The sequence below is a fragment of the Pongo abelii genome, chromosome 2 (assembly GCF_028885655.2).
Source record: "Pongo abelii isolate AG06213 chromosome 2, NHGRI_mPonAbe1-v2.0_pri, whole genome shotgun sequence".
Lineage (NCBI taxonomy): Eukaryota > Metazoa > Chordata > Mammalia > Primates > Hominidae > Pongo > Pongo abelii.
This window is the reverse complement of record NC_085928.1, coordinates 168,502,522-168,530,309: the sequence shown is the minus strand read 5'-3', so window position 1 is coordinate 168,530,309 and position 27,788 is coordinate 168,502,522. Positions and strand designations below refer to the sequence as shown.

At 38.3% G+C, this 27,788-nt stretch overlaps 1 protein-coding gene across 6 annotated transcripts; it reads right to left on the bottom strand.

The window, feature by feature from the left end:
* Positions 1–852: 852 nt before the first annotated feature.
* Positions 853–25,813, bottom strand: MFSD1 (major facilitator superfamily domain containing 1). Of its 6 annotated transcripts, none has more exons than XM_054550464.2 (16): positions 25,317–25,405; positions 23,497–23,549; positions 22,403–22,515; positions 20,806–20,848; positions 20,430–20,497; positions 18,607–18,715; positions 13,828–13,930; positions 10,740–10,838; positions 10,167–10,278; positions 8,841–8,897; positions 8,352–8,508; positions 6,969–7,066; positions 6,256–6,368; positions 4,443–4,490; positions 3,164–3,221; positions 853–1,590 (listed from the first exon to the last, which is right to left on the bottom strand). In XM_054550464.2, exons 1-16 carry the CDS (start codon positions 25,396–25,398, stop codon positions 1,587–1,589), a joined length of 1,317 nt encoding a protein of 438 aa, XP_054406439.2. In that variant the 5' UTR covers positions 25,399–25,405; the 3' UTR covers positions 853–1,586.
* Between the last annotated feature and the right edge of the window lie 1,975 nt (positions 25,814–27,788).

Here is a 27,788-nt window from a genome sequence, read left to right as displayed (position 1 = left end):
ACTAACAACTCAATAATGACACATATATTAGTCAGTTCTCACACTGCCATAAAGATACTACCTGAGACTGGGTAATTTGTAAATTAGAGGGGTTTAACTGACTCACACTTCCATATGGCTGGGAGGACTCAGGAAACTTAAAATCATGGAAGAAGGCAAAGGGGAAGCAAGGCACATCTTACATGGTGGTAGGATAGAGAGAGAGAGCGTGAAGGGGAAGTGCAACACTTTTAAACCATGAGATCTCATGAGAATTCCCTCACTATCACGAGAACAGCATGGGAGAAACTGCCCCCATGATCCAACCACCTCCCACCAGGTGCCTCCCTCAAACACATAGGGATTACAATTCGAGATGAGATTTGGGTGGGGACACAGAGACAAGTCATATCAACACAATAAACTGTAAGTCAGAAAAACAGATGTAAATAAAGCTGCCAAGCTACCTTGCATAAGGAACGTACTTTCAATCTGTTCCCATTTACACTTACAATATCATGCCATGTGCTTTAAACAATATAATCAGCTAAATACATTGGTTTAATATCTTGTCTAAAATATCTGCATTCCTTGACTTTAACAAATAATATGTTAAGGCTGAAAAATATTAAAAAGTATTTAAAGTTTGTCAGAGAAGCTTCATACTCATATTTTATTTAATATAAAAAAACCACATATGTTACTTAAAGTTCTACTCTGGAGAAAAAGCTACCCCCATAATCTTTCAATGACTGTAATTGGGCAAGTTCTCTTTATTCTAACTTGGGTTTTCTTCTAGATAATCTTCTGCATGAATAAAAGTTAAAATCAGTGTTTTTGTATTTTTTAAAATCAAAAGAAGACATCAAGTACTCCGTGTGCAGTGTTTTAATTTATCCATGTACACAGGCAATTATCATAATTTGAAGGACATTTCTTACTTATTAGACTATAAGAAAAACTGTACAGAAAGTTTATACTATAAAATTACATCCCTAAGTAATTAGGGTCCTCAGTAACACAGAAATAAGAAATTGAAAAGGGTCACTGCTCAGCAATCCACATAACTACAGAGTAGAGTGCAAGCTATTGCTCGTGATCAGAAAGAGACTTCATAAAAACATCTTCACATATTCCCTAGCATTATGCCCTACTACTAAAAGGAAGGCCTATGACAATGCCATTGTTTATTTTGTGTAACACAGTCCTTCTATTCCCCTCAAAAGTTTTTTTTTCCTGCTATAAGATAAAGAAAAGGCTGTATCCCTAAGATATATACCTAATGAAGATTATCTCAACAGAAGCTCCAATGTTTTCCATTTTTCACTGTCCTTCCTGAAGTTCACCTGGATGTTCCACAAAAATTTTCTAACCCTTTCATTGTTGATTAGCCTACTAAAAGTAGAATTCTTTAGCAGCACACAATACAAAAGACACAGGCTAAAACAGGCCTCACAAATACACTTTGAAATAGGTATATTTGGATATAAATATAACTTTCCAGTCCATTATTTTTTCTAATGACTAAACTCTTAATTTCTAAAAATGGAGGTTTTCAAACCAACGATGTGTTAAGCCCATTCTCATGACACATTCATTTTAACTTCTCATCTGCAAAACATAATGCAATAAATTATCAAAGAGGAAGAAAAAAACATGAAGCTCACCTGCCTTATAAAATGAAAACCAAGCATTACAAGACATGTAATAGCAAATACTAAGCTACACATTTTTTTCTGAGTAATTTTTTAACCCTTCTTGATTCTAAAAGTCACAAAAGATCAATGTAGAAAATCTGAAAAATATTCTGAGTTTTTAATTAATATTCTGAGGTTTCAATTAATATGAGGTTATTTCTAGTGGTATATTTTCTATTATACGTAAATAATTGGATTTAAAACAAGCACGTGACAGCATACTTTTTCTTGAATAAAATTAGGATATTATATTTGCATTTTCATCTTTTGTTTACTTAGCATACGGCATGTTAAGCATCTATGACATTAAAAATCCTTCTAAAACATGGTTTTAACAACATATCACATGGATGTGTCATGATACATTTAACCATTTTCCCTACTCTAAAACATTTATGTTGTTTCCAAACTTTTAACATAATATGACTATCATAAAGATATTCAAACCTCATACTTCTGATTATTTTAAGATGTATTTGTTAAAAGTGAATTTAATATGACGAAAACCACCCCATCTCAAAAAAACAGACTATTCTACCAGATTTTAACCTAGTCAAAAGTCACAACAATTACAATCACATGGTATATATATTTACAAATAAATGTTTAAAATCATAAAAACTTCAATGTCTAAAAATATTAGAAATAACAGGAAACAGAATCACTATTATGTTTCAGTAGATACTTTTAGAAAAAGAAATAAGTTAACTTAATCACCACACTATATACTTAAATCTCTTCCAAATGAATCAGAGAACACAGAACCACATATTGGTACCAGAAGATGAAAAATTATCAACTACTTAAGAAAAATAAAATATCTGAGAGAATGGAAGGGTAAGCCCAGTTCAGGACCTCAGGACGAAGGCCTTTCCTCCAATAAATTACAAGTACTATAGATTGATCTCTCTCTCTCTCTGTCTCTCTCTGTCTCTCTCTGTCTCACAGAGAGCAACTTAAACCGAATTATTTTTTTTCCTTCGTTTCAAGCCTTAATATCCATTTTTAAATTTTCTGAAGCAAACAAGAATGTTGTTATAATAGTTCCACAAACATAATAGTTAGCTCTCAAAACTCAAGGAAGACTAATCTCTTAGAAGTTCAAAGCCCAGGCCAGGCGCAGTGGCTCCCATCTGTAATCCCAGCACTTTGGGAGGCCGATGTAGGCAGATCGCTTGAGCCCAGGAGTTCTAGACCAGCCTGGGCAACATGGCAAAACTCCATCTCTACTAAAAATACAAAAAATTAGCCAGACATGGTGGCACACACCTGCAGTCCCAGCTACTTGGGAGGCTGAGATGGGAGGATTGCCTGAGCCGAGGAAGTTGAGGCTTCAGTGAGCTGTGACCATGCCACTAACACTCCAGCCTGGACGACAGGCATGAGAATCTAAAAAAAAAAAAACTTCAAAGCCCAAACCTTGAAATGAAATGCTCATATTTAGGATTTCAAAAATAAAGACAACTTTTCACTCTTTTAATACTTACTCAGTATGGGAAAATTTTATTTCTTCTCTTTGTCTTGCAGAATAATTTAGGTTCCCACCTAAAACACAAATAAACATAGATCTTTTCCATATAAGTATTATCAGTAAGTAAATTTCAACCATACACACATACATGCAACCATTTGCATAGATATACTGTATTTTAAGTAATAGAAAAAGCTATCAACAATGAAAAAGTAATGGTTTAATCTACTGGAACCTTCCCAAAGGGAAAAAATGAAATTCTTGTGTGATATAAATAATCACCCCTTAATTTAAGCATTTCTTTAAGTTTGGACTTATGTATTGCTTCAAGTGTTGTTAATTAGGACATTGTATTAATATTCAATAATACTGAAAATTAAGAGAAATTAAAGGAAATGAACAGGTGTGGTAGCTCACGCCTGTAAATCCCAGGCTAAGGCAGGAGGATTGCTTGAGCTCAGGAGTTTGAAACCAGCCTGGGCAACATAGGGAGACCCCATATCTACAAAAAATTTTAAAATTAGCTGGGTGTGGTGGCATACACCTATAGTCCCAGCTGTTCGGGAGGCTAAAGTGGGAGGATCACTTGAGCCTGGGAGGTTGAGGCTGCAGTGAGCTGTGATCGCACCACTGCACTCCAGCCTGGGTGACAGAGTGAGACTCTGTCAAAGAAAAAAAGAAAAGAAAAAAAAAACTATTTAAATAAGAAAAAAGGAAATGATCTAAAATTATTTACACAGCATGTATATTATATTCTACTAAATATATAATACTCTTTAGGAGCAAGCAGTTAGAAAAATTACTAAGGACAACATCAAAATCTTACCAAGAACAACAACAAAAAAATGCACTAATGCATACAGTATGAATTAGCAAAAGAAACAAAAAATCTGTAATTTCTAATTCTAAACCAACATCTTGAACCTTAAAATGTTAATTATAGCTATAAATTTGCTTAGTTCTGATTTTTTTTAATGTAGGACAATAACACAGGGGGCTTTAGGTTACTTTTTAAATGCTCTATTTCTTTATGTTAATATAAAAATAACATCTAAGATTTTATATTATAAGAAACTGATCTGGCTAGAAGATTTAAAAAAATGACAGCAATTTTAATAAATATGAAGGCCCAGAAAACATAATTATGTATTACATGATCAAATGTGTTTCCATCATTATGAACAGAAAGTCATTACTGCATGGACTAAACCACTGGCCCCCAAAGAGGCAGACCCAGAGATCCCACAAGATGATCCACTGCGGTTTAAGAAGCAAATATCAGATCTTCTACTTACCCTGGGCACGATTCACCAAATAGAGTAAGACCACAGATAAAAGTGACACTAGGAGTGAAAAAACATAGGGCCCTTAAAATACGTATTTCTTCTCAATGATTCCTGTGTAATCATAATCACAAAGTAAAGCTTAGACACAATCAAACCTTTATTAATTGCTATTTAAAATAAAAATATTATTCCCATTATTTTATTTTCCAAAAGCACTAAAAATAAGTTACACACCATTTTCTCCAAGGGCTACTCAGCCCAGGGGTGGCAGGACCAGAAACAAAGAAGTTGAGGTCCCTACAAAAAAGGGAGCCAACCCAGCCACAGCCCAGCCCTGCCCCTCTTTCCTCTCCCGTTCTCAGTGCTGGTCCTTTCCAGGACTTACCAAAACCTCCTGCCAGCCCCCGATTGTTTATCACTTCAGAGGAAGCCAAACAGTAGTCTTTTGGGGCTTTAAGTCTGAAAATGCCATGTCCATTTTACAAATTTTAAGTAACCAAACATTAAATTGTGATCATTAGACTCAAATCAATCAAGACCTCAAAATTCAAGTTTTCCCTTGGCTTTTTCCTTTAATAAGTGAAGAACACTGTTTAATTTACTTTAAAATAATAGGGCAGGCCTATTATTTTATTATTTTGGCTCATGCCTGTAATCCCAAAGGCAGGAGGAGTGCTTGAGGCCAGTTCAAGTCCAGTCTGGGCAACACAGTGAGACAGCATCTTCACAAAAAATTTAAAAATTAGCCAAGCATGGTGTGCACACCTGTAGTCTTAGCTACTATGGAGGCTGAGGTGGGAGGATCACTTGAACTCCACAGCTCAAAGTTACATTGACCTGTGATTGCTCCACTGCATTCCTGAGCGACAGAGACAAATCCTGTCTCTAAAAAAGTAATAATAATAAAATAAAATAACAGAAAAACATATTCAAATGGCACACTGTTTGCTTTTAGACCCGAATATGTGTTGAACTGTGGACTGACATTTAACCACATGCTGCAGCATCAAAAATAGACAAAAAACATTTTATGATTTAATGTTTGAAATTCTTATATGACCCACTTTTTAAAACATTTATTTGTAAAACTTGATGTCCTTGTTTCTAAAACAAGCAGGTTTATTTATGAGATAATAAAATGCACTCAAGGCAACTCAAAAGCAATTATCTGCAAATACCACACTTCAGGTATGGATAGCCTTTATTCCCTATAAATGAAAACAAAGTTTGATAAAATCATCACTGTGGTTTGTCATTTTAAGCACAATATTGAAGTATAAAAGACATCTTGATGTGTTAAGGAGAATTTTCTTTTCAGATAAGCACAATTTATATGTATGGTAAAGATTATCTATGGACAAATGCTATTATTTTTATATATTTTTCAAGTTTCCTAATGCTTCCTATTTCAAACCAACAAAATTACAGGTAAAAACTAAATTACGGACTAAAAATAAAAGTTAGTTAAAACTGCCTAATGAATAACCATGAGTACTCACACCTAAATCACACCAACGTTTCCACATAGTCACACTAGGGATATACTGAGGATTCTTCAAATCGTTCCACTTTAAGTGGGAAAATGCTTTTTTTTTTTAACTGTAAATAGTTAAAACAGAATATGAAACCAACTCAATCACTGCCTTTAAGGATAGGAATCTCCTGAAAAATGCCTGTGAATCTTCAGAGGGCTAGAAAGTCACCAGCTATGAAATTCTAATACACAGGCAAGAATTAGGCAAATCTGGGAGATATGACTAAGTAAAAATAAGAACATTCTGTTATGTAGTAAAAGAAACAAAATGTCACACAGAATACTCACAAGAAACACAGGCAATGAAGAACACTTCTAAAAACAAATACCCCCGAGAATCCAGCATCATACCAGCAATGATGGAAATGATGGCCAGCCCAAGATTCTGAATGGACTGCATGCTACAGTGGAAGAAATATAAAGACACATTTCATTTTCAAAAGTCTTCACACATAGGCTAACACTTCGCTATAAATATTACTATCTGTGAACCATATACTATTTGTGTTCAGAGATGTTTTCCACCAGGGATGACTTGATTAGATTTTGGATTGGTTTTTATCCCATAACTATTTCTACTACTAGACTGCTCAAAGGTAAGGGAGCTTGTCTCATTAAGTGCAATGTGGATTCAATACCTTTGTGCTGAATGGAAGAAGGGCCATGTGAGTACCAACCACAGGTGCGGTTTCCCCCTTCTGCCTTTCTGTGCCAGGGACTGGACTCAGCTTCTCACTGAGAAGCCCCACATAAACAGGCAGGGAGATTGTAATGTCAGCAAGGACCTCTTCTGGGTTAGCTTACTCCAGCCCTCTTGCCGGAGGCTCTTTTGCGGCCACAACGGTATCTTAAATATATTTACTGACTTTTCCAGTTATCTCCAGGTTCAGCATTATCCCAGAGGCTGGATGACGACTAGATTCAGATCTGGAGTTTTATATGATAATTAAATTGACATAGCAGAGAGAGAGACATATACGATCCACAGCGTAAATACTTACAAGCCATATGCAGTTCCCAGCTGATGTTCAGGAACTACAAATGCCACCATTGGCCACAATGCACAGGCAAGCAATGAATAGGAGAGTCCCAGAAGACACTATAGAAAGCAACGCAGAAAAAGGTCACGGTCTTACATTAACCAAAAGGTGATTTTCCTTTAATGCAGATTAGCAAAAGTGACAGAGTAGTTAATATATACATATTCAAGCAAATTTTGTTGTGATTAAGCTAAAATTCATATTCAAAATATACAAAAAAGTCTCTGCCCTAAGAGCATCCCTCTAGCGACAAGATACACGCTGTCTTAACCATTTTCATTTGTCATCATATCATATGCATATATAACTGGCTGGGGCCTAAGATGCAGTCAAGGACCAAGTAAGAAAATAAAGGTAATTTTTAAAAAGTTCTTACCAATGTTTCAGGCAAGCTAATTTTCCAGTATTTATTAGGAGTTACAGATTAGGCAATCAAGGCAATATCATGCCAACAGTCCATCATCCTGAGTCACCAATACCCAGTAATCACCAACAATGCTTGGTAAACCTCACTTAATGCTGATTTTTAATTCAGTTAAAAAAGAAATATTGTGATTTCAATTTAAATGAGTATCACTTATACCTATCAGACTGGCAAAGATTAAAACAATGACAACGCCCAATACTAGCAAGGATACTAAAAAAAGTCACATTTGTATATTACTAAGGTTATAAATGGGTAGAAAGTTATTGGAGAAAGTTTCACAATCTCGACCAAGATGTTAAATATGCAAACCCACTGCTGTAGCATCTCTGCCTCTGAGAGTTTGTACTGTATCTGTTGAAACACTTCTACAGAAATTCCCACTCACTGCACAAATATTTATGTTCCAGATATTCCTTTATTAACAGGTAGGAAATGCAGCACTAGAGCCTCGGGTCTTAAAAATGACGTTTCGAAGAACAATAACAAAAACTTGAATTAATTATCACTTTTTAACCTACTAAGCAAAATACTCAAAGAAAAATAAGAGTTACTGGCCCAACAGATTTTTGTTTTTTTGCCATCTATGATGGAATGCCTTCTTTTAAGTCACTTATTTTAGAAAAACAAATGGGACTAATAAGCACTCTGGCTTTTTAATGCTACTTTATTTCAAATTCTCTTTCAGCACTGAAGTTAACTGGTTAAATAAACCAAATGAAATTAAAAGATACCTTATATGTTAATAATTCATAATTATACTTTAAAAAATAATTATTTTATAGAAATTGGAATCAAGTCGTCGTTTCCCCACTATCATAGGCCTTGTCATCTGAATTTGCTGAGCGTGCCTACTTAGATGAACATGACAGACTCCTTGCTGAAGCCCTGACCACACCACGTGCTAACACAGACGTTACCATAGCAATCCAAGGGTTCCACATCGTAAAGGCCAGCATCATGTGGGACACAAGAGTGGCTGCTACCGCGCAAAGAACCCAGATGATGTTCTTCCCTGTTTTATCCACCAGGAGCCCAAACACCGGGGACATGGGAGCTGATATGACATATACAACACTGCCCAGAGAACACATAAGACATTTCATGAAATGCAACACAGTCAAACATCAGTTTCAAGAAAGTCTTGAAAATATCAGGCAAAGCAAATGCTAACTTATTTAACATTCTTATAAAATGCTCATCAAAAAAATATAAAAAGCAGTCCAAGACTTCTTTGGTTTTCCACTAATTTAAACACGGCCACTCAGGATTCAAGTCCCAATGTAGTCCCAGTTTCGCACTTAAAAAATATTAGGTCACATACATCTTTTTTGCTCCTTATAACATTTGATTATAAAGACCCACAACTTCACATGCAATAGGCACTTAGAAAATTAATTTAAAAATACCTGTTAATTGCACTTGCTGCCTGGGAAGAAAATCCAAATTTCTCTGTAAAGAAAACTCTAAAATTAAAAAGACAGAGAAATTAGCATATTAGAGAGAACTACTCTGTTTTCAAAAAATAAAGTTGAATAAAAATAACGCAAGCTTAATTAGCTTCTTTGATATTATTCTCCCACCTTATTTATATTCACTTTCAGGCAATCTGCTAAAGCTTCAGTATTTATATTAATGTTTACTGACTAAATGAAATATGATGCTTATTTTTTTCCTTTTCTGGTATGCAGCAAAGAATACACACAAATTTTCAGAAAATCAAATATACTACCACAGGGACCTAAGGCTGCTTCTTTTCCTTAAAAGCAGTACTGAATGGGTTCTCTGCTAAATAATAAATAGGGTTCTTTTCTCAAATTATTTAAAAGGACAGCCTGAACTGAAAGGGTAGAAACCATACACCTATACTAACACACTCACATTGCGCTGCTTAAGCAGCTACCAATGAAAAAGGAGAGAGAAGTAGAAGATAAAGCAAAGAATTTGCTTTGAACCCAGAATTTTAGTCTGGCAGAATTCAGTCCTAATAAATGGAGATGTTCCCAGGCACAGTGCACCAATAAACAGTCTCCATTCTCAGTAAGAGCCTTTCTAACCAAGGAATAAAGAGGGAATGAAAAAGAATACTAGTCTAAAATCAACTATTAAAACAAATCAATATTATGAATCAAAAATTATTAGGTATTGAAATGGTTTGGCTGTGTCCCCATCCAAAGCTCATCTTGAATTGTAATCCCTATAATCCCCACCTGTCACGGAAGCGACCCTGTAGAAGGTAATTGAATCATGGGAGTGGTTTCCCCCAAGCTGTTCTCGTGATAGTGAGTGAGTTCTCCCGAGATTTGATGATTTTATAAGCAGCTGGCATTTCCCCTGCTGGCACTCATTTCTCTCTCCTGCCATCATGTGAAGAAGGATATGTTTGCTTCCCTTTCTGCCATGGTTATAAGTTTCCTGAGGCCTTCCCAGCCCTATGGAACTGTGAGTCAATTAAACCTTTTTCCTTTGTACATTACCCAATCTCGGGCAGTTTTTTATTAGCAGCATGACAGTGGAGTAATACAGGTATTTCTTCAAAAGAATAATAAAAGTACAAAACCAATACTAAACCTTAAGCTAAAAGAAAATGTATATCCCAGGATCTAAAGTAATTCCTGTGAAAATATAAACTATAACCAGAGAAGCAAGATTTACTGCTTTAAAAACTACATTTATGTGATTGAACTCTCATGATAATTTAGACAAGAAATAATGGAAACATAGAGAATACTCACTTCCCAAGTCCAATAAAAGGGAACACAGCAACATAATAGCAGACACAGATGATAAATAGGAGCCACAGGGGTAAGGAGAAGTCCTTCACATCAGTTAATTTAATAACTTCACCTTAGAAAAGAAAGGGAGGACACTATCAGCATAATTTTGCATACCTAAGGAGCTTTCATCTATAGTCAAGATTATTTTTTAAAATCTTGCGATTAATCTTTGCAATTCAATTTAAAAAAAATACTTTTCTAGTAAATTATACAACATCATTTCTGGGATAACTTACAAAGATATAAGAAAAAGCGAAACCTAAGACTGGCATCTACCTTCCCTGCTCCTTTCCAAGAATAACCATTTTGCAAATATACAATCGAGAATGTAAATTCTGCCAAAAGATTTAAGGGGAAAAGAAAATACATCTAAAAATTTAGAAAAATGGAAATCAATTTGGAAATAAAAAATAAAAATCATGTCTTAAGCTCCACCAGGTTTTACAACACTTCATTAGGAACTTAGATCTCATTGTAAAATCTCACAAAGGCCATAATTTCCCTAAGTCCCATTCTTTCATTTAGACTTACCTGTTTTTCCTTGTTCTTTATGAAGGATTCTCTCTGCTCTCTGATCCAAGTAGGCAAGAGCCAAGGCACAGATTAGTGAAAGAATACACGTTATACCCCCTAAATAAAAAAAAAAGAAAAACAGACTTTGAAAAGAGAACCAAACAGAAGGTTCCTAAAGAGAAGTACGTTACATAACAGCAGAAAACAGCAACTGAAAGGGATGTCACATAAAGACACGAGAAAAATCTGCAATTACTAAATCGGGACAAAAGAGGAAGAGTACAGTCAAATACTCAGCAAACAGTAGTAGCTTTTATTGCATTATTTCACAGTTCAAAGTTATAGATTAAAAGGAAAAGACTAGAAAAAACTAGTCTAGTCTTGTAATGCAGAATACAGACTGAAGAAAACTGATGAGCAGCTACTGATTTAGTCTTCATTTCTTCATTCAGCCTAAGCACCAATTGTCAATGGAAACCAGGGAAAAAATGATGAAGCCAAGTTAGGCTCTTTAACTACCTCTCTTCCTTCCGATGTTTTCCCAGAGTCCACGGCCTTCGCTCCTGCCCTCTGGCAGACCAAGTGCCCCATCCTCCCAAAGCACAATACTCTCAAGCTCTTTCCTGTGAGATCAGCATTTCTCTCTAATACCAATCTCATATCACTACAGAAAATCAGGATAAAGAGTGAATAACAATACACTTCTCAGGAAGAATTTTCAAAAGAAGCTCAATAAAATAAATGAATCTTTAACTGGCTGCTCTACTACAGCCCGGTTGAAAATTCGCTGAAATGAGCATCAGTAGACATGAGCTCTAATGAGCTGAATCACCTTGGACATGGAACATAAGCTCTCTTGGATTCAGTTTCCCCAGTTTTAAATAAGAGGATTTGACCTGATGATGGCACAGATCTTTTCTGGCTCTAAGTCTTACTCTAAAATTCCCCATTGTGGAGGAAATTAGATGGAATGCTAAGAAGCATTTAAGAGTAAAAAGGAGGTTTTAAGTAAGGCAAAGGATTTGAGAGGGAGAGTTTGAAAGAATCTTTAAATATGCTTGCCTGTTTAGGATTACCACTCCACTGTCTTGTTTTTACCAGGCTTTATGGATCAAGGAATTATAAGGAATAAAACACAGAAAGATAAGTACTATTCATATGTGGAATAAAAAAATATACATATTAAAAAAAAACCTGATCTTACAGAAGTAGTGAGTAGATCAGTGGTTTAACTAGAGACTGGGGAGGAGATTGGAGAAAGGAGGACAGGAAGAGATTAATCAAGGGGTACAAAGTTACAGTTAGGAGGAGTAAATTCTAGTGTTCTATTGCACAGCAGGATGACTACGGTTAACAGTAAGGGATTATACATTTAAAAATAGCTAGAAGGAGGGTTTTGAGTGTCGTCACTACAAAAAAGTGATAGATGCATGAGGTGATGGACATGCTACATACTCTGATTTGATTGTTATACAATGTATCTATGTATGGAAACATCAAATTGTACCCATAAATATGTATAATTATGTGTCAATTTAAAAACTGGGGAAAAAGGGAATAAAAGATGTGCACATCTTGGGCACAGAGCTTTCACTCTATCATCACACAGGTCTCTCTAGAGCCCTGCAAACAGCCAAATGCACACCACAGGGTTCAGTTAGACAAACTGCCTGCCCAGAGAAAAAGCAAAAGTGGTAAACCCAGAAGGCCTCGTGCCCTTCCCAGTGACCCACTCAGCAACTAGCACCATGGAGCAATGGCTAAGACAATTTACGGACAGTAGTGACCTATATAGTCTTGTTGAAACAACTGTAATTATACAGAAAAGAAAACTGAGGCACAGAAGGTTAACTTTCTTATCCAAGATGACAGAACTAGTTAGAGCTAGCATTAGAGCCAGGGCTCCTGACTCCCAACTTAGTGGTTTTTCAACCATATCATATCACATCAAACTTCCATAAAATCTAAGCTTTCCAGGCACACTGACTGAAAAGGTCAGTATTTGATTAAAAGGAAACAATTATCCCTTATGCTATGGATGTTTTGTTTGTTTGGTTGGTTGGTTGTTTTTTTGTTTGTTTGTTTGTTTTGAGACAGAGTTTTGCTCTTGTTGCCCAGGCTGGAGTGCAATGGTGTGATCTCAGCTCACCTCAACCTCCGCCTCCCAGGTTCAAGCAATTGTCCTGCCTCAGCCTCCCAAGTAGCTGGGATTACAGGCATGTGCCACCACGCCCAGCTAATTTTTGTATTTTTAGTAGAGACGGGGTTTCTCCATTTTGGTCACGCTGGTCTAGAACTCCCAACCTCAGGTGATTCGCCCACCTCGGCCTCCCAAAGTTCTGGGATTATAGGTGTGAGCCACCACGCCCAGCTGCCATAAACTTTTAATTAACATCTTACCTGAATAAATTCTCAGGTTGTTCTCAAAGAGTTTTTCCATACATCATCTCTTTGTATGTATGAATAAATTCTCAGGTTGTTCTCAAAAAGTTTTTACATACATGACCTCTTTGTATATATGAGATGCAAATGACAATATTAAAGTAGACAACAGGCCAGGTGCGGTGGCTCACGCCTGTAATCCCAGCACTCTGGGAGGCCGAAATGAGCAGATCCCCTGAGGTTAGGAGTTCGAGACCAGCGTGGCCAACATGGTGAAACTCTGTCTCTACTAAAAATACAAAAATTAGCCAGGCATGGTGGCAGGAGCCTGTAATCCCAGCTACTTGGGAGGCTGAGGCAGAAGAATTGCTTGACCCTGGGAGGCAGAGGTTGCAGTGAGCCGAGATCGTGCCACTGAACTCCAGCCTGAGCGACAGAGCAAGACTCTGTCTCAAAAACAAATAAAAATAAAATAAAGTAGACAACAAGGAATAAGGCTATCCATTTTAAGAAATTTTAAATCCATTTTCAGAAAGTGGAAATTAATATACAAACGGGGTAAATGATAGCCTATTTCTAGTTGTGTCAAAGAGTTCATTAGAACCATGGAGACGAAACTATAACCAAAGTAGACACAAATTCCAGTGTTCCTTCCTCCCTTCTACGATACTTCCTATGACAAGCTTTCAGGAGAGGGGAGATGTGGGACATGGGATTCACTCACCAATCATAAGTGTGATCCCGAGGGTTGTGTGACCAGCAGAACCTAACAAAGCTTCAATCTTAGAATACAGCCATCCCATGAGGTTCATGTTTACTGTACTTCCCTAAATGAGAAGGCAAAAAAATCAACAGCATTTTCAATCATATATACCTCTGCTTTGTTCAAAAAAAGGGATTTGAGGTGGCTCAGAAGTAGGTATAATAGGATCCAAATTGAACAGCAGGTAATTTCCTTAAAAGACACCACAAGAAAAAATTGACAAACCAAGATAAAGCCACAGATAGTTACGACAGCAGAAAAAAAAAGACAATTTATTAGAAACTGCTAGTATAAAAAAAAACATAATACATGTAGAATTTCCTACCAGCCAAAGCAAAAGTGAAACATGAGTTATAAAATCCAGAGTATCTAAGACAAAAATATACCAATAACAGAAAAAGCACAACTTTTCCTGGCACTGAAATCTGGGGGAAAAACATCTTCCTCTGAATGTCCATAAAGAGTACAGTAAAAGTTATAATAGATGATTCTTCATTCATTTATTCATTCACTCATCAATTACTGAGCCCCTGTTACATGCCAGTCACTGTTTCAGGTATTGGGAATATAATAAAGAATAAAGTGGCCAGGCACAGTGGCTCATGCCTGTAATCCCAGCATATTGGGAGGCCGAGGTGGGGGGATCACAACGTCAGAAGTTTGAGACCAGCCTGGCCAACATGGTGAAACCCTGTCTCTACTAAAAATACAAAAATTAGCCAGACATGGTGACGGGCACCTGTAATCCCAGCTACTCAGGAGGCTGAGGCAGCAGAATCGCTTGAATCCAGGTGGCAGAGGTTGCAGTGAGCTGATATCATGCCACTGCACTCTAGCCTGGGCAACAGAGCAAAACTTCGTCTAAAAAAAAAGCAAGCATAAAAATATCCAACTTATTTTGGTAAAAAAAAAAAAAAAAAGTAAAATATCTAGTATATTAAATATTGACAAGTACTTTTAAAAAATAAAAAAATAGTAAAGCTGGAAAGGAGAATATAAAATTGGGAGTGGAGGCCTCCCGACTGAAAGTGACTTTGGAGTATAAACTTGCAGGAAACGAACTGTGGGGATACCTGAGGCAGGAGCACTCCAGGCAGAAGGAACAGCCACTGCACAGGCCCCAAGAGGAGCTTGCCTGGAGAGTTCAAGGAATGGCAAGGAGAGCAGAGGCTGGAACAGTGCAAACGGAGAAGGGAGAGGATGAGATGAGGTCCCAGTGAGGAAATGGTGGGAAGGAGAGCTACAGAAGGACTTTCAGTTTTTATTCTGTGTGAGATGGGAAGCCATTGGGGTTTGAGTAGAGAAGCGGCATGATACTTTGACAGACTCATACTGGCAGACTCACTCTATATTCAAAACAGACCACAAGGCAAAAGCAAAGGCACCAGTTAGAGAGCTATAGCAATAATCCAGAACAGAGATGACTGGGCCTAGCCCTAGGTGGTTAGCAGTGGGCATGGTGGGAAGTGGTCGGAGCATAGATATATTTGCATATAAGTTGCCCTGAGTTTCTAGAAGGGAATCTCAGGGGCTTCTTAGAGGCAGTTTAGGGACTGAGAGTGGTAGGAAGATCTTGAGGAGGTGAAGTGAGCCAGATCGCAGGCAGCCACCTCAGTTTCAGCCAACGCTGCTCAACTTTTATCTGATTTATGTATTTAGCGTCCATGTAAGATGATTTTATGATCAAAATGGCCAAGAGCTATTCCATTATAGGGCTGCTGGGGGTGACATAAATTCCGTCTTTTTTGCGCTTCTCTTGTTCCCTGTGCAGCCTCCAGAATGACCACAGAGGTCCCAGGTTTACCTCTCCATGATTTTTCTATTGCCTGAGCTTTTGAGTTTGATTGTGTTTAGACACTTGAACTATTAGCATATACCATATACCTTCAGTGGACTTCTCATTTTTCTTAGTATTCATGTCTTAGCTCGGGACTGGAGATCCAGCACCCTTTCAATTTTCCTTCACTATTGTTACTTGAAAACTCATTATTTCAACAAACATTTATTGAGTACTTGCTAAGCCAGGTCATGTTATTTTATTTAATAGATATTTTAAATAGTTAATAGAGATTTTAAATAGTTATTTAACAGGTATTTTGGAATGAAAGGATTATTAAGGCAACATCTTATCTTTGAGGAATTTATATTATTGATGGCATTAGAGAAAGCTTCCAGTAGGGCTCTGTTTACCTTGTTGCTTATTTGAGTAATGTCATTAGCTAGTATTTTATAAGAAACAGCCATGTGAAATTTGCTACTGTATTCGCTGTGAGAATATTGTTGAAGGCATGTACATTTCTCAGTCTTCAGTAGTGTCTGACCTATCAATAGCATTTCACACAGTTGACATCCTCTCCACCTTGATTTCTTTTCTTGGGTTTCGGGATACCACAGCCTATAGTTTCCCCCTTGCCTTTCTGCCCACCCCATGGAGCCCTTTTGTTGGTTCCATCTCAATCTTCCCAACCTGCAAACGTGGGAAGTGCCCCAGTGCTTGGTCAATTGACATCATCTCTTTTCTTTCAACCTCCAGAGTCTTGGTGATCTTACCAACTTTTGCCATTTTAAATAGCATTTTCCTTGCTCCTGAACTTACATCACTTGCCCAGATTTTTCCCCTAAATTCTATACCTGTGTATGCAACTGCCTACTCAACATTTCCACTTGGATGAATGGCAGGCATGTCTAACCTAACATGACCAAAACCCAGTTGCCTTTAACTGAGGATGTGAAAACTACAGTAGGAGCTGGTTTGGGGGATGGTGGGCAGAGTATCAAGAGCTAGGTTACAGCGCTCACAGTTGCTTAAGGAAAAACTGTGCTGTCATCCTGAGCGCCTCCGTCGTTTTTCCCCCACACTCTACATATTTTCCGTTAGCAATCCTATCTGCTCTATCATCAAAAGAATATACATACATAGAAAAAGAGAGAAACTTAGGGCTCCTCAGAATGCAGCTTAATGAATTACAGCTAACTTAAAATGACACAGAAAAGAACCTGATGTCCTGGTGACCAGAATGAAGTCAGTTGAGTCTTGCTCAACTGATTTCACTTCCTTCTTTAAAAAGTTGTTAGACAACTAGATTCACAAACTGCCACAAACATATCTTGACTTGCACAAGACTCGTAATGAAGGCTTTGGGAATATCCTTATAGGTAAAATTTAGAAAATATGGAAAACCACACTATTTACCTAAGAATTACAAATTCAAATATTTAGCTGTTTCCTATCAAAGTGATAAAGTAATTTTCTAAAAGTAATAATAGCCTGTACTATCAATGCTACAATAAAAGGGATCCTCTCATATCCCACAGATGGTGATTGTAAATGTCTCTGGAATGATAATGTAGAAATACCTCTCAATAGTCCTCAGATGACCTAACAAATACTCTGACTTAATAATTCCATTCCTAGCCACTTAGCCTAAGGAGACTAAAAGAGATGCATAGAACTTTCATAGTGAGTGTGTTAGACTATAGCACTATTTATAATAGTGAAAAATCAGAAAGAACCTACATGTATAAAAATACAGAAATACTCATATGATGAAGTATTTATATAAAAGTATTTTTATATTGAATTTCTTATTCTCTGAGACTATGTTGTATTTTCATGACACTTATTAAAAGTCAAAGCTTCTGCTCGCCTTGGCAGCACATATACTAAAAATCAAAGCTTGAAAGCTTGATTTTTAGTGGCAAAAAAAAATTTTTTTTAATACTCTATTCATGGGAATTCATGAGAGAAAAAACCTAATGGGATTTGGAACTGCCAACACACCTTATAGTTTGCATTAATAAAAACATAATGTTGTCTCTATAAAAAATACACAAAATTAGCTGGGCATGGTGGTACACATCTGTAGTCCCACTATTCTACAGGCTGAGGTGGGAAAATCACTTAAGCCTGGGAGGTCGAGGCTGCAATGAGCCAAGATTGCACCGTTGCACTCCAGCTTGGGCAACAAAGTGAGACCCTGTCTCAAACAAACAAACAAACAAAACCTATAATGTTGTTCCCCCTAGGTAGCCTCTAAGACCAAACCTGAAACACCATGATCATTTCTAGGTTCCAAACGCCAACAGGAGTACTGGCTAACTGAGATAAGTTCAGAGAGGCATGAGCACCACAGTAAGGGAGCTGAGATCCATGTCATATGGCTCAGGCAACCACAGGAAATGAGCACACATAACCAAGAACTTAAGAGCTGTCTACAAAGCAGCAAAGCGCTGATGCACAGCAGAGGAAGTAAACTTTACCTACAGAGAGCAAAAGTCAGAGCCATCAGTAAAAGCTACTTGTAAATGGAGGTTTCATCGCTATGTGAGGTTACGCTTCATAAAGTTCATTGAAGTAGGTGGGCTGCTTCATCACAGAGCAAGCTTGCAATCCCTGGAAATATTGCAAACAGAACCTGGACAGCCATATGTGGAGAGGTTCTAGCAGGGATGCCAAAAATGGGTAAGAAATTAGACAACAAAATTTACAGGATCTCTCCCTATGCTCAGATTCTTTGAACTAATGAAGGTACACAGCCATTTTAGACTGTTTACTAGATGAAATAAGGTTAGAAATGCTTTACTCAAGGTAAATGCCATGCTGTGTTCTAGAGAAATCCATAAAAATTAATATCTAATTTACCATACACAAATACATTTCATCCTGTGATTTTTAAGAGAACTGTAAGATTTAATCTTTTGCTTCCCATTTGGCTTCATCAGGCTTTTCATTATACTTACAATTCTAGCCATGCTAAGTTGAAGTCCAAACACCAGGTTTAACTCTTTGCCTTTAAACCAGCTCACAGCATATGTATTCTGGGCAACTGCTAAGGACTCTCCACCAATCCTAAAAATAGAAAAAAAAAAAAAAACCGGAAGTCACAACTTTAAAGAAATACTACAGTTAGCAATGCAGCAGGTTTAAAATGTTGGCACTTCTCCTATCAAGAGATGGGGCCTCTGTCCCCTCCCCTTGAATCCAGGTGGGCTTGTGACTACTTCAACCAATAGAATATGGTGGAAATGAGACAGTGTGATCCCAAGGCTCAGTTATAAAAGGTGACATCACCTTTTCACTCCGACACTCGCACTCGGAGCCCTGAACCACTACCCCCATGCTATGAGACAGCAACCCACAAAGAGAGGCCACATGTAAGTGCCCTAGTCAGCAGTCCCAGTCTTTGAGGCATCCCAGTCCAGGTGCCAAACATGTGAGTCAATAAGCTTTCAGATGATCCCAGCCCCCACCCTTCCATGAATCTTACCAGCTGAGGCCCCAGACACTAGAGGCAAAGACAAGCTGTCCTTGCTACACTTTGTCCGAATTCCTGCCCATGAAGTCCACGAGCATAATGAAATGGTAGTTTTATACTGCTAAGTGTTGGAGTCACATGATATACTGCAATAATAACCATGGCAGGCAACAAAAGGAGTTGTCTTGGTTACTACATTACCATCAATATTATATAAAATGCAGATGTGGGAAAAGTGGTCCATGCTTTGTGAAAACATAAAAACTCACATTTTTCAGAACAATATGCAAAGCTCTCCATCAATCAATCCCCACATTCACTTTCCATATTCAACACTCTCCTACTTCCTGGGTCTTAATTTTCCTTCAGTAAGTTTCAATATTTACGATTCTCCTCCAAGGGCCTTCAGTTAGGAGCTTCCTTCCTCCACATCCTTACACCAAGGCCACCTCAGTATTAAGGACTAAGAAACAGTCTTAAGACAAATAAGAAATAGTCTTATTTCTTGTGACTCTGTCCTAGCCCAAAAATATTTTCCCTCTCTTCTACTAATCCAAATCCTGTACTTCTGTCAAGGCCTACTTCATCTGTAAGGCCATTTCTGACCACATTTCTGTTTCTGAATCCCTGTCATAATTTTACATACATTCTTCTTCCTTCTCTCTCACTTACGGTACTTTTTGGGGTATGTCACCTATGTCTACATGCTCCTGACACCTGTGCAAAGCTTGAATAAGGTATGCTTTTAAAACTGAGTCAGTTCTGTCATCTGGGTCCCTCAGGGCAGCAAGCCCAAGGCTGGTCTCAGAATAGGCTTACTGAACAGACAATGCAATTCAGGTAGAACAACTGGTCTATAAGAATTCACACAGAATAGTCAGCTTACACGTATTGTGCTCATTCAAGCAAAGCTCTTGGACAGGGTTGAAAGGACCCTCACATCACTTGCTAAGAAAGAGTGAAATGTCCATCAGTCACCAACCTAGAAATCGACGGTCTATACTTTTCTAAATGTGGTTCAAATCATAGTCTTTAATACAACAGAAGAGGTGAAATGCCTGGGAAAAATATCATTTCTAGAGAACTATTTAATACTCAAACCCCACACAGAGTTGATTAGGACCACTCAAAATTGTTGCTTATTTTAAAGGAAAACTAAGACAACTAAGAAATACTCTTATGCATATGAAGCTAGGTTTCAAGGATTTGAAGTAATTCCCCAGAAGAGACAATGTTTTTTAAAGATCTTTCATAGATGAACACTAAAACAATAATACATTAGGATAAATTAAATTATGCATAACTTACCCAAATACAAATCTTCCAAATTCCATCAGCCAAAAAACATTAAATATTCCACCCAGGGCAAAAACAACCTATAATGTAGAAGTTCATGTCAAATCAATGAAAAAGTAAATTCAAGGTATTAAAGAGAAGCAAAAGGAACATGATAAATCTCAACTTCTACGATAGTTTTAATATTTCTCCTTAATCCGTGAAATTAAAATATTAACGTTCATTTATTTCAAGGCTTAAAATAGACTATGGATTATATCACATGGGCATTATGGGTTCTGCTTAACTAAGCTAGGCATTAATTAAACACATCTTTGCCAATGGAATTAATTAGATAAGAATTCAGAAGTCACTGTCAATAATCAATGAACGTTTTGGCCTTCCTTACCTGTCCAATGCAAACAAAGCAGCTAAAAATGATTGTGCCCCATCTGTTTGGGAAAGAAAGAATGAGAATGAGAATGAGAAAAAGAAAAAGAAAAAAAAATCTTAATTTCTGTTTACATTAGTATTAGTAATCACAAAGTCGTTTAGTAATAATTCACTTTGGTTTTCCTTGCCCCCTCTGTATTCCCTCCAAAGAAAGAAAAATAAAGGGCTCATCTCCCTCTGAAGCCAGCAACTCTCAGGCTAAATGTGAATCTACAGAAGTCTAGACTTCTAAGGGGATTCCAGAGGCTTTAGCAATGGCATATATTAGTTTAAATCATTATCATCTCTTAAATAAAACAAATCAACTAATCTTCAAGAAGTTCCCAGGGTCAAAACTATTTAAAAATGTAAATTCTTTATAAAATTTCTATTAAGAGTTTAGGATTGATTCCAAGGAATTTTACAGTAAGTAATTTTAAGTGGTTATAATTCTTGATAACTAAAACCAATTTTTAAAAGGACAAATACCAACCATATTATACAAATCTAACATCCTACAATCTGGACATCTGATTAATGTTGCCCTAGAATAATAAAATGCCAGTATTAGAAGAGTTCTTAAAGGCCATCAGGGTAAACCATACTTCTTAAACTTAAATCTCTCTCAAGATCCTTGTGAAATAGCCATGCCATCTTCTACTGAATGTTCTCTAGCACTGGAAAACTTACTATGAGCCCAAGAGAATTCTTGTCATCTCCTGCCAATCTGACCAAGCAAACTCCTCATATTAAAAGGAATCTGTTCCCCAGAAGTTTCAAGCTAATTCTCTCTCTTGAGACCAAACAAAATAAATTTAATTCTTCCTTCATATTCTAACTCTTCAAAAATTTTAAAGGTTAGTCCCCAGGTGTAAACTCTTAAAGTTTCTTTAATCTTTATCCACCAGACATGGTTTGAAGACCTTTCATCATCTTGGTCTCTGCCTTCTGAAAATATTCCCAGTCTATATTCCTCTTTAGTTCCACTAACGACATACACACAATAGTAAGGATGAACAGTGGCAAAGCTTATAGTGTTATTCCCTGCTCAGCCTCTAACAGAAGTGGTCACAAAATGTTTTACCCCCCAAGAAAAGCAGAAATAGAAAATCTCACTGGGGCTGGAGGAAGCACATACTACCTATGTGCCAAATACTGTCCATCCATCTCTCACTTAATCCTCATAACCACCTTGCAAGGCAGGAATCATCTATATTTTGGCAATGAGAAAACTGAAGTCAGGAAGCTGCAAACAGCTCAGAACAGCCAGGAAGATGAGAAAGTGGCAACGATGAGATTCAGAACCTGGTTTACCTGATCCCAAGAGTGAGTATAATTTTCCTATGGATGACTGAGTTACCTTATACCATCAGCATTTACTAGTCCTGACCTTAACTGAAATACCACGTTTCAAAAACCAATTCCAGAGATATAAAAATCATTTTTTAAAAAACTCAAGCAAATTATTAGTTAATACAGAAGTTTATTCAGCTCTTTCTAGAAATACCTTAATCTAGCTCTGTATTTTTCTAACAATCAGGTAAGATTTACCCATAGTTTCTTTTCAAGCTTACCGTATTCCAAATACTCGGTCTATCAAAAAGCCACCAAAGAAACACAAAACTACATTGGGCCAAGAATACCAGGCATACAGCAGCATGAATTTCGTGGTATTCACTTGCATATCCTATGTGAAAAGAAAATAAAACTATTTTTTTCCAAACAGTTAAGTTTAGCAACTAACAAATCAAAATATGACAATCTAAAGTGGAAAGTAGTTACATTCTTCTTTCTGTAAAGGGCAAGTTTTTTTTAACCATTTGTAAGTCTCACTAACTTCCTTGAGAATCTCATGAAAGCTATGGCCCCTGGCCCAGAAAAATGGTCACACCTGGGAACTTCTTCAGTTCACATGCCATTTCAGGGTCTTCCTGGATTCCAGGATCAGACAACCTGCTACAGGGACCACTTCTGTCTGACTATACCTTCTATATACTACCTGCATTGGGGACTCTGCCCACATATACAAGGACAATCTTAGCCTATCCCTACCTACCCTACCCTTTCCATCCCCTCAAGCATGCTCCTCCTACTTCCTTTCTCTTTCATTCTAGAATGAAAAGGGCCAACCTATGCATTTTCCCTGTCCAAAGGTTAAAAAGAACCTACAAAGAAAAGAGACTAAATACCCAAAAAACTGTAAATATCAAGTATGTTTTTACAATACAAAACCAGACTAAAAATCCTGACATGGACAATCCTCTGCAATCAGTATCCACATTTAAAAAACAAAATAACAACTAAAACCTATTTAAGAAGGCAAAAAGCTATCTTAACAAATCATTTGTCATTCGGGTGACTAAGCGCTGGGAGAGTGAAATGCAAACAAAAACCTGCTCATATTTTTGACAATACTGTGGAAATACCACATAATTATTTATCTAAGGTCTGAAACAATTTCAAGTCACACATGTGCTATAAATGAATTATTTGTGGTAACGCATTTCAACTTAAGAACACCCCTTGCAACTTGTGGATTTGGTGACTACAGATGTCAAAATAGATTCAGCGGACATGTGAGACTAGGGCACCTGAGGGTTGATAATGCCTCCACCACTACACTTGCTCTAAAGAAAACAAAAGAAACAAGGGTGAAAAATCAACTTACTCGTTTAACTTGAGTCTGAAGGGCAGCAGGATTATCATAGCAAAAATAGCTGCCTAGAAAAGAGCAAATACTTTATAAGTAACAATACTTCCCATATAAAAGTTTCAAGTTGCAGTTGCTACTGAAATTACAATTTTAAATGCTGATACTATGGGTTGACACTACAGAAATATTTCTGAACCACTTTCTTATCAACCAGTATTTTCTAAGTTATATGAAATAACTTCCATAAATTAGTAGTGTTCATACATAGCAAATATTGGGAACCTGAATTAAAAAGTCAACAATCAACAATTAAATGTTTTTCTATTTTACTTTCATCATGCTTCACACATATACTATTTTATTAACATCTGCATGAAGCATCTATATTTTATTTATTTCCTTATTTACAAACACACATACACTAAAAACTTTACAAGCAACCTCATCAGTTTCCTAATAATGTTAGCTTAAGGACAAAGGAATGGAATGTAACCATTCTGACAAAATCAATATTTGAAACAAGTTCTCCAATTCTACAAACTACCCAAAATCAAATAATTTAGTGAATACAGGGCCAGGAATGAAAAAAAAATGAAACTGAGAATTCTAAAGGATTAAATTAAAACATGTCTTTGGGGGAACTGGAAAGAGAGAAGTAGGGAGAGATCTGACCATGCACTCAGATTTATTTTAAAGATAAAATAATTGAGATTGCTTGGTAGGCTACAAGAAAATATTGCCTCCATAGCTCTACTAACTCTACAAGTACACGAGGCTATTGGTTCTAATGACAGTAAAAACTGTCATTAGAAAGGAATGCATCTGGCTTCTGAAATCTAGGCAGATAACCAGAATTTACCAAAAACTGTCTGTCTGCTTGAGTAGGGACCCTTTTTTTTAATGTTTTATTGTTGTTCTTTCTTTGTTGTTGTTGTTGTTGTTTCTAAACCCTGCTTTAATCGCTTTTAAGGATTCAACGTCCTGCTTTAAAGCTAATGGATGGGCATCATCTTTTAAAAAACAGGGGAGGGGGGAAAAAGGAGTTGCAAGGAAACCAAAGCCCAAAGCATCCTTCATGTCTATTTATATGTTCAGCAGTAGCATAGTTATCCACCATAATGTTCTTAAACCTGCTGATTACACGGGCTCCAGCTAGCCTCCTGAAAAACACATTCATACCAAATTAATATTAGAATTTTGCTTAACAAATTAAAAACTATAACATAGGAAGGAAAATTTTTTTCTAATTATCAAGAAACTGTTTTCGGAGACATCAGATTTCATAAGTGAAACCAACCACTGTCAAGATTACCACAAGTCCAGTCCAATATGATTGCTTCACAGTGGCAGAGTGGAAGATTAAGAGAACAATATCCACTCACTGAAGCTATCAGCAAGACACACTCATACATTTTCTCAAAGACGGTGAAAAATATATAAAAGACTGCCAACGAAATCATTCATGTTTTTTAAAAGCTGGACAACATTGTAAGACCCTGTGTCTAAAAATAATAATAATAATAATAATAATAATAAAGCCTGGTGTGGTGGCGCCCCATCTGTGGTCCCAGCTACTTGGGAGGCTGAGGCGGGAGGATTGCTTGAGCCCAGGAGGCGGAGGCTGCAGTAAGCCACGTTCACAGCACTGCACTCCGGGCTGGGAGACAGAGCAAGCCCCTGTCTCACTTAAAACCAAACAAACAAAAGTCGTTTAGGAACAGTTAAAGCTTTCTGAATTTCCTCTGACCACGTGTGCCAAGAGAGGAACCTTGAAAATCTGGAGTTACCTTCATATCTGTCGCCTCAAGGGCGAGTCGGTAGCCCCTGGGACTTACTGAAGAGCAAAGGAGCGCGACAAAACTCGTCCAGCTCAGTCCCTCGACCTCCACGTTCCGGATACGGAGTAACTAGCAACATCCACAGGTGTGGCTGGAATCGATCGCAAAGGGGAAAATGAGGAGGCCCAGGAGCTTAAGACAGAAGCTGCGCTGAGGCCCCGTGGCACCAGTGACCACGATGACGATCTGCCTCGAAGAGAAAGTTGGGAATTCCTTAAAGATCAGCCCCAACCCACCCGGCCGGCTCACCAAAGCCAAGGAAGCACATCAGTAACAGCACCAAAAGCCGGTGCGCCAGGCGACTGGGGTCGCAGAGGGCCGGCAGGGCCCCGGGGGTGGCCGGGGCACCTCTGTCGGCCTCGCCAGGGCCGCCTGCCAGGAGCGCCCGCGCTTCCTCATCCTCCTCCTCCATGGCGCCCGCAGGAGACGGAGAGGGGAAAGTGGTGACAACTCCAAACCCCGGCAGGAAGCAGCGCCCGTGGAGCACTGGCAAGACGGCGGTCACATGACTCCGGGCGCTCACGTGACGCCCCGGCCGGTCACGCAGGGCCACGCCCATGTGAGCGGCCGCGAGCGCTGGGAGGCCGGACCCGGCAGGCGATGAGAGGGCCTGGCGCGGTTCGCTTTCCCTGGGTGACTGTGTTCATGGGGCTGAGGCCCTCGAGGTGCCCACTTCCAGCTTTCCACCAATTACCGCACTGTCTTTTCGTTTCCTGCCCCGCTGACGCGTACACCTATTTCAGACTCAGCGCAGCTCTGCGGGGAGAAAAGTGCGGGCCTCCCTCTCGGCTCCACACCAGACCCCGGAGTAGTTCGACCTGCGCTGGGATCGCCAGGACGCGCGCTGCCCGTCTCCCAGCACTGCCCTCCCCAGCGTCTTTGACCACTCTTAATGCCCACAGACTTGGTCGGACAACTTCTGGTGTGTCCAGCCATGTGTCACGTACTGGGAATACAAAATGGAATGAGGCAAGCTCCCTGACCTCAAAGATTTCAGAGTTCAGTTGAAGAAATCGACAGAATCTAATACTTTTAAAACTCAACATGATGAATGAATGTGGTGAGAACAGCGGCAGAAAACTGCACTGAATTCCATAGAAATATCTGGAAAGGGCATTCCAAAAGGGGAGAAAATGTGCATAGTTTAGCCAGCTTTCGGGGCAAGGGAGTGAGGGGCGCTGAAGCTCCTTGAAGTTGAAACCCAGGCTAGAATGAGTAAGAATGCGCCAGTCAGGATGCTTGTCTGAGCGGGTTGGTTGCAGGGCGGGCGGTTACGAGGGATAATAAAGACAAAAGCGTGGAACAGAACTGGGTGTGTATGGGTTTGTATTGAACGAGAGAGAAGGAACTCGAGTAGAAACACTAAACCTGTTTCAAGAAGAGCCATGCAAGGATTTCGAGCACAGCAGCAGGCCTGCAAGCTTTGTGTTTTAAAAAACATTCGGTCTGCCGGCACATCACCATTGTCGCTTTCTGGGGGCCCTCAGGCTTTACTAACAGAATTTTGAGGGCGTCAAAGCTGGAGGCTGAAAACTGTGAGGATTATGAGGAAGATGCTGCAGTCGTAACGATTAGAGATGACGAGGGCCTGTTAGCAATAAAAAGCAGGAATGGCACAGAAGAAATAATCCGTAATTATTTAGGAGGTAAAATGGGAATAACTGTAAATAATAGCCTATGCAATCTGAAAGAGAGGAAGGACTTGAGAATGTCTCCCAGATTTCTAGCTTGGGCCCCCAATAGAGATCAAAATTTAGGGAGAGAAGGAGATAGGAGAGAGTGTCAAGGATCAGGTGCTGCCTTTGAGATGTCTATACATATCTCCACTTTCACCGTCCATTCTCTCTTCAGCTCCAGTGGAGGAGCTCCCAATCTAATAAAACTGTCTTGCCGAGATGAGTAATAACTCCATCTTTCCAAATACATTAGTCACTTCTCTGTCATCTTACTCAACTTCTATCAGTTGATGCAGTTGACAGCCCCTCCTTTTTAGCCTCCTTGGCACCATACTTGCCTTGTGTTCCTCCCACTTTGCTGGCCTGTCTCATTTGCTGTCTCATTTGTCAGCTCCTCCTCCTCTATTCAAAATCTAGATGTTCAATGACGCAAGACCCATTCCTGAGCTCTCCTCCACTCATCCATTTCCATAGCTTTAAATACCCTCCCTCTGCTCTCCAGTAGGTAGCCATGTGTGACTGTTGATCATTTGTAATGTGGATAGTTGGAAATGAGATATGCAATATGTATAAAATACACACCAGATTTCAAAGACTTGTATGAAAAATAGAATAACCTCCTAATTTTAATACTGATTACATGTTGAAATAATATTTTGCAGATATTGGGTTAAAAATGTATATATTAAAACTGGCCAGGCGCAGTGCCTCACGCCTGTAATCCCAGCACTTTGGGAGGCCAAGGTGGGTGGATCACCTGAGGTCAAGAGATCGAGACCATCCTGGCCAGCAT

Coding starts and splice junctions, on each gene's coding strand:
- MFSD1 (XM_054550464.2), bottom strand. CDS start 25,398: ATGTTGCTAGTTACTCCGTATCCGGAACGTGGAGGTCGAGGGACTGAG. Junction 22,516..23,496: donor TTCAGACTCAAGTTAAACGA/GTAAGTTGATTT, acceptor CTTTTCACATAG/GATATGCAAGTGAATACCAC. Junction 8,509..8,840: donor GCAGCAAGTGCAATTAACAG/GTATTTTTAAAT, acceptor TTCTCTGGGCAG/TGTTGTATATGTCATATCAG.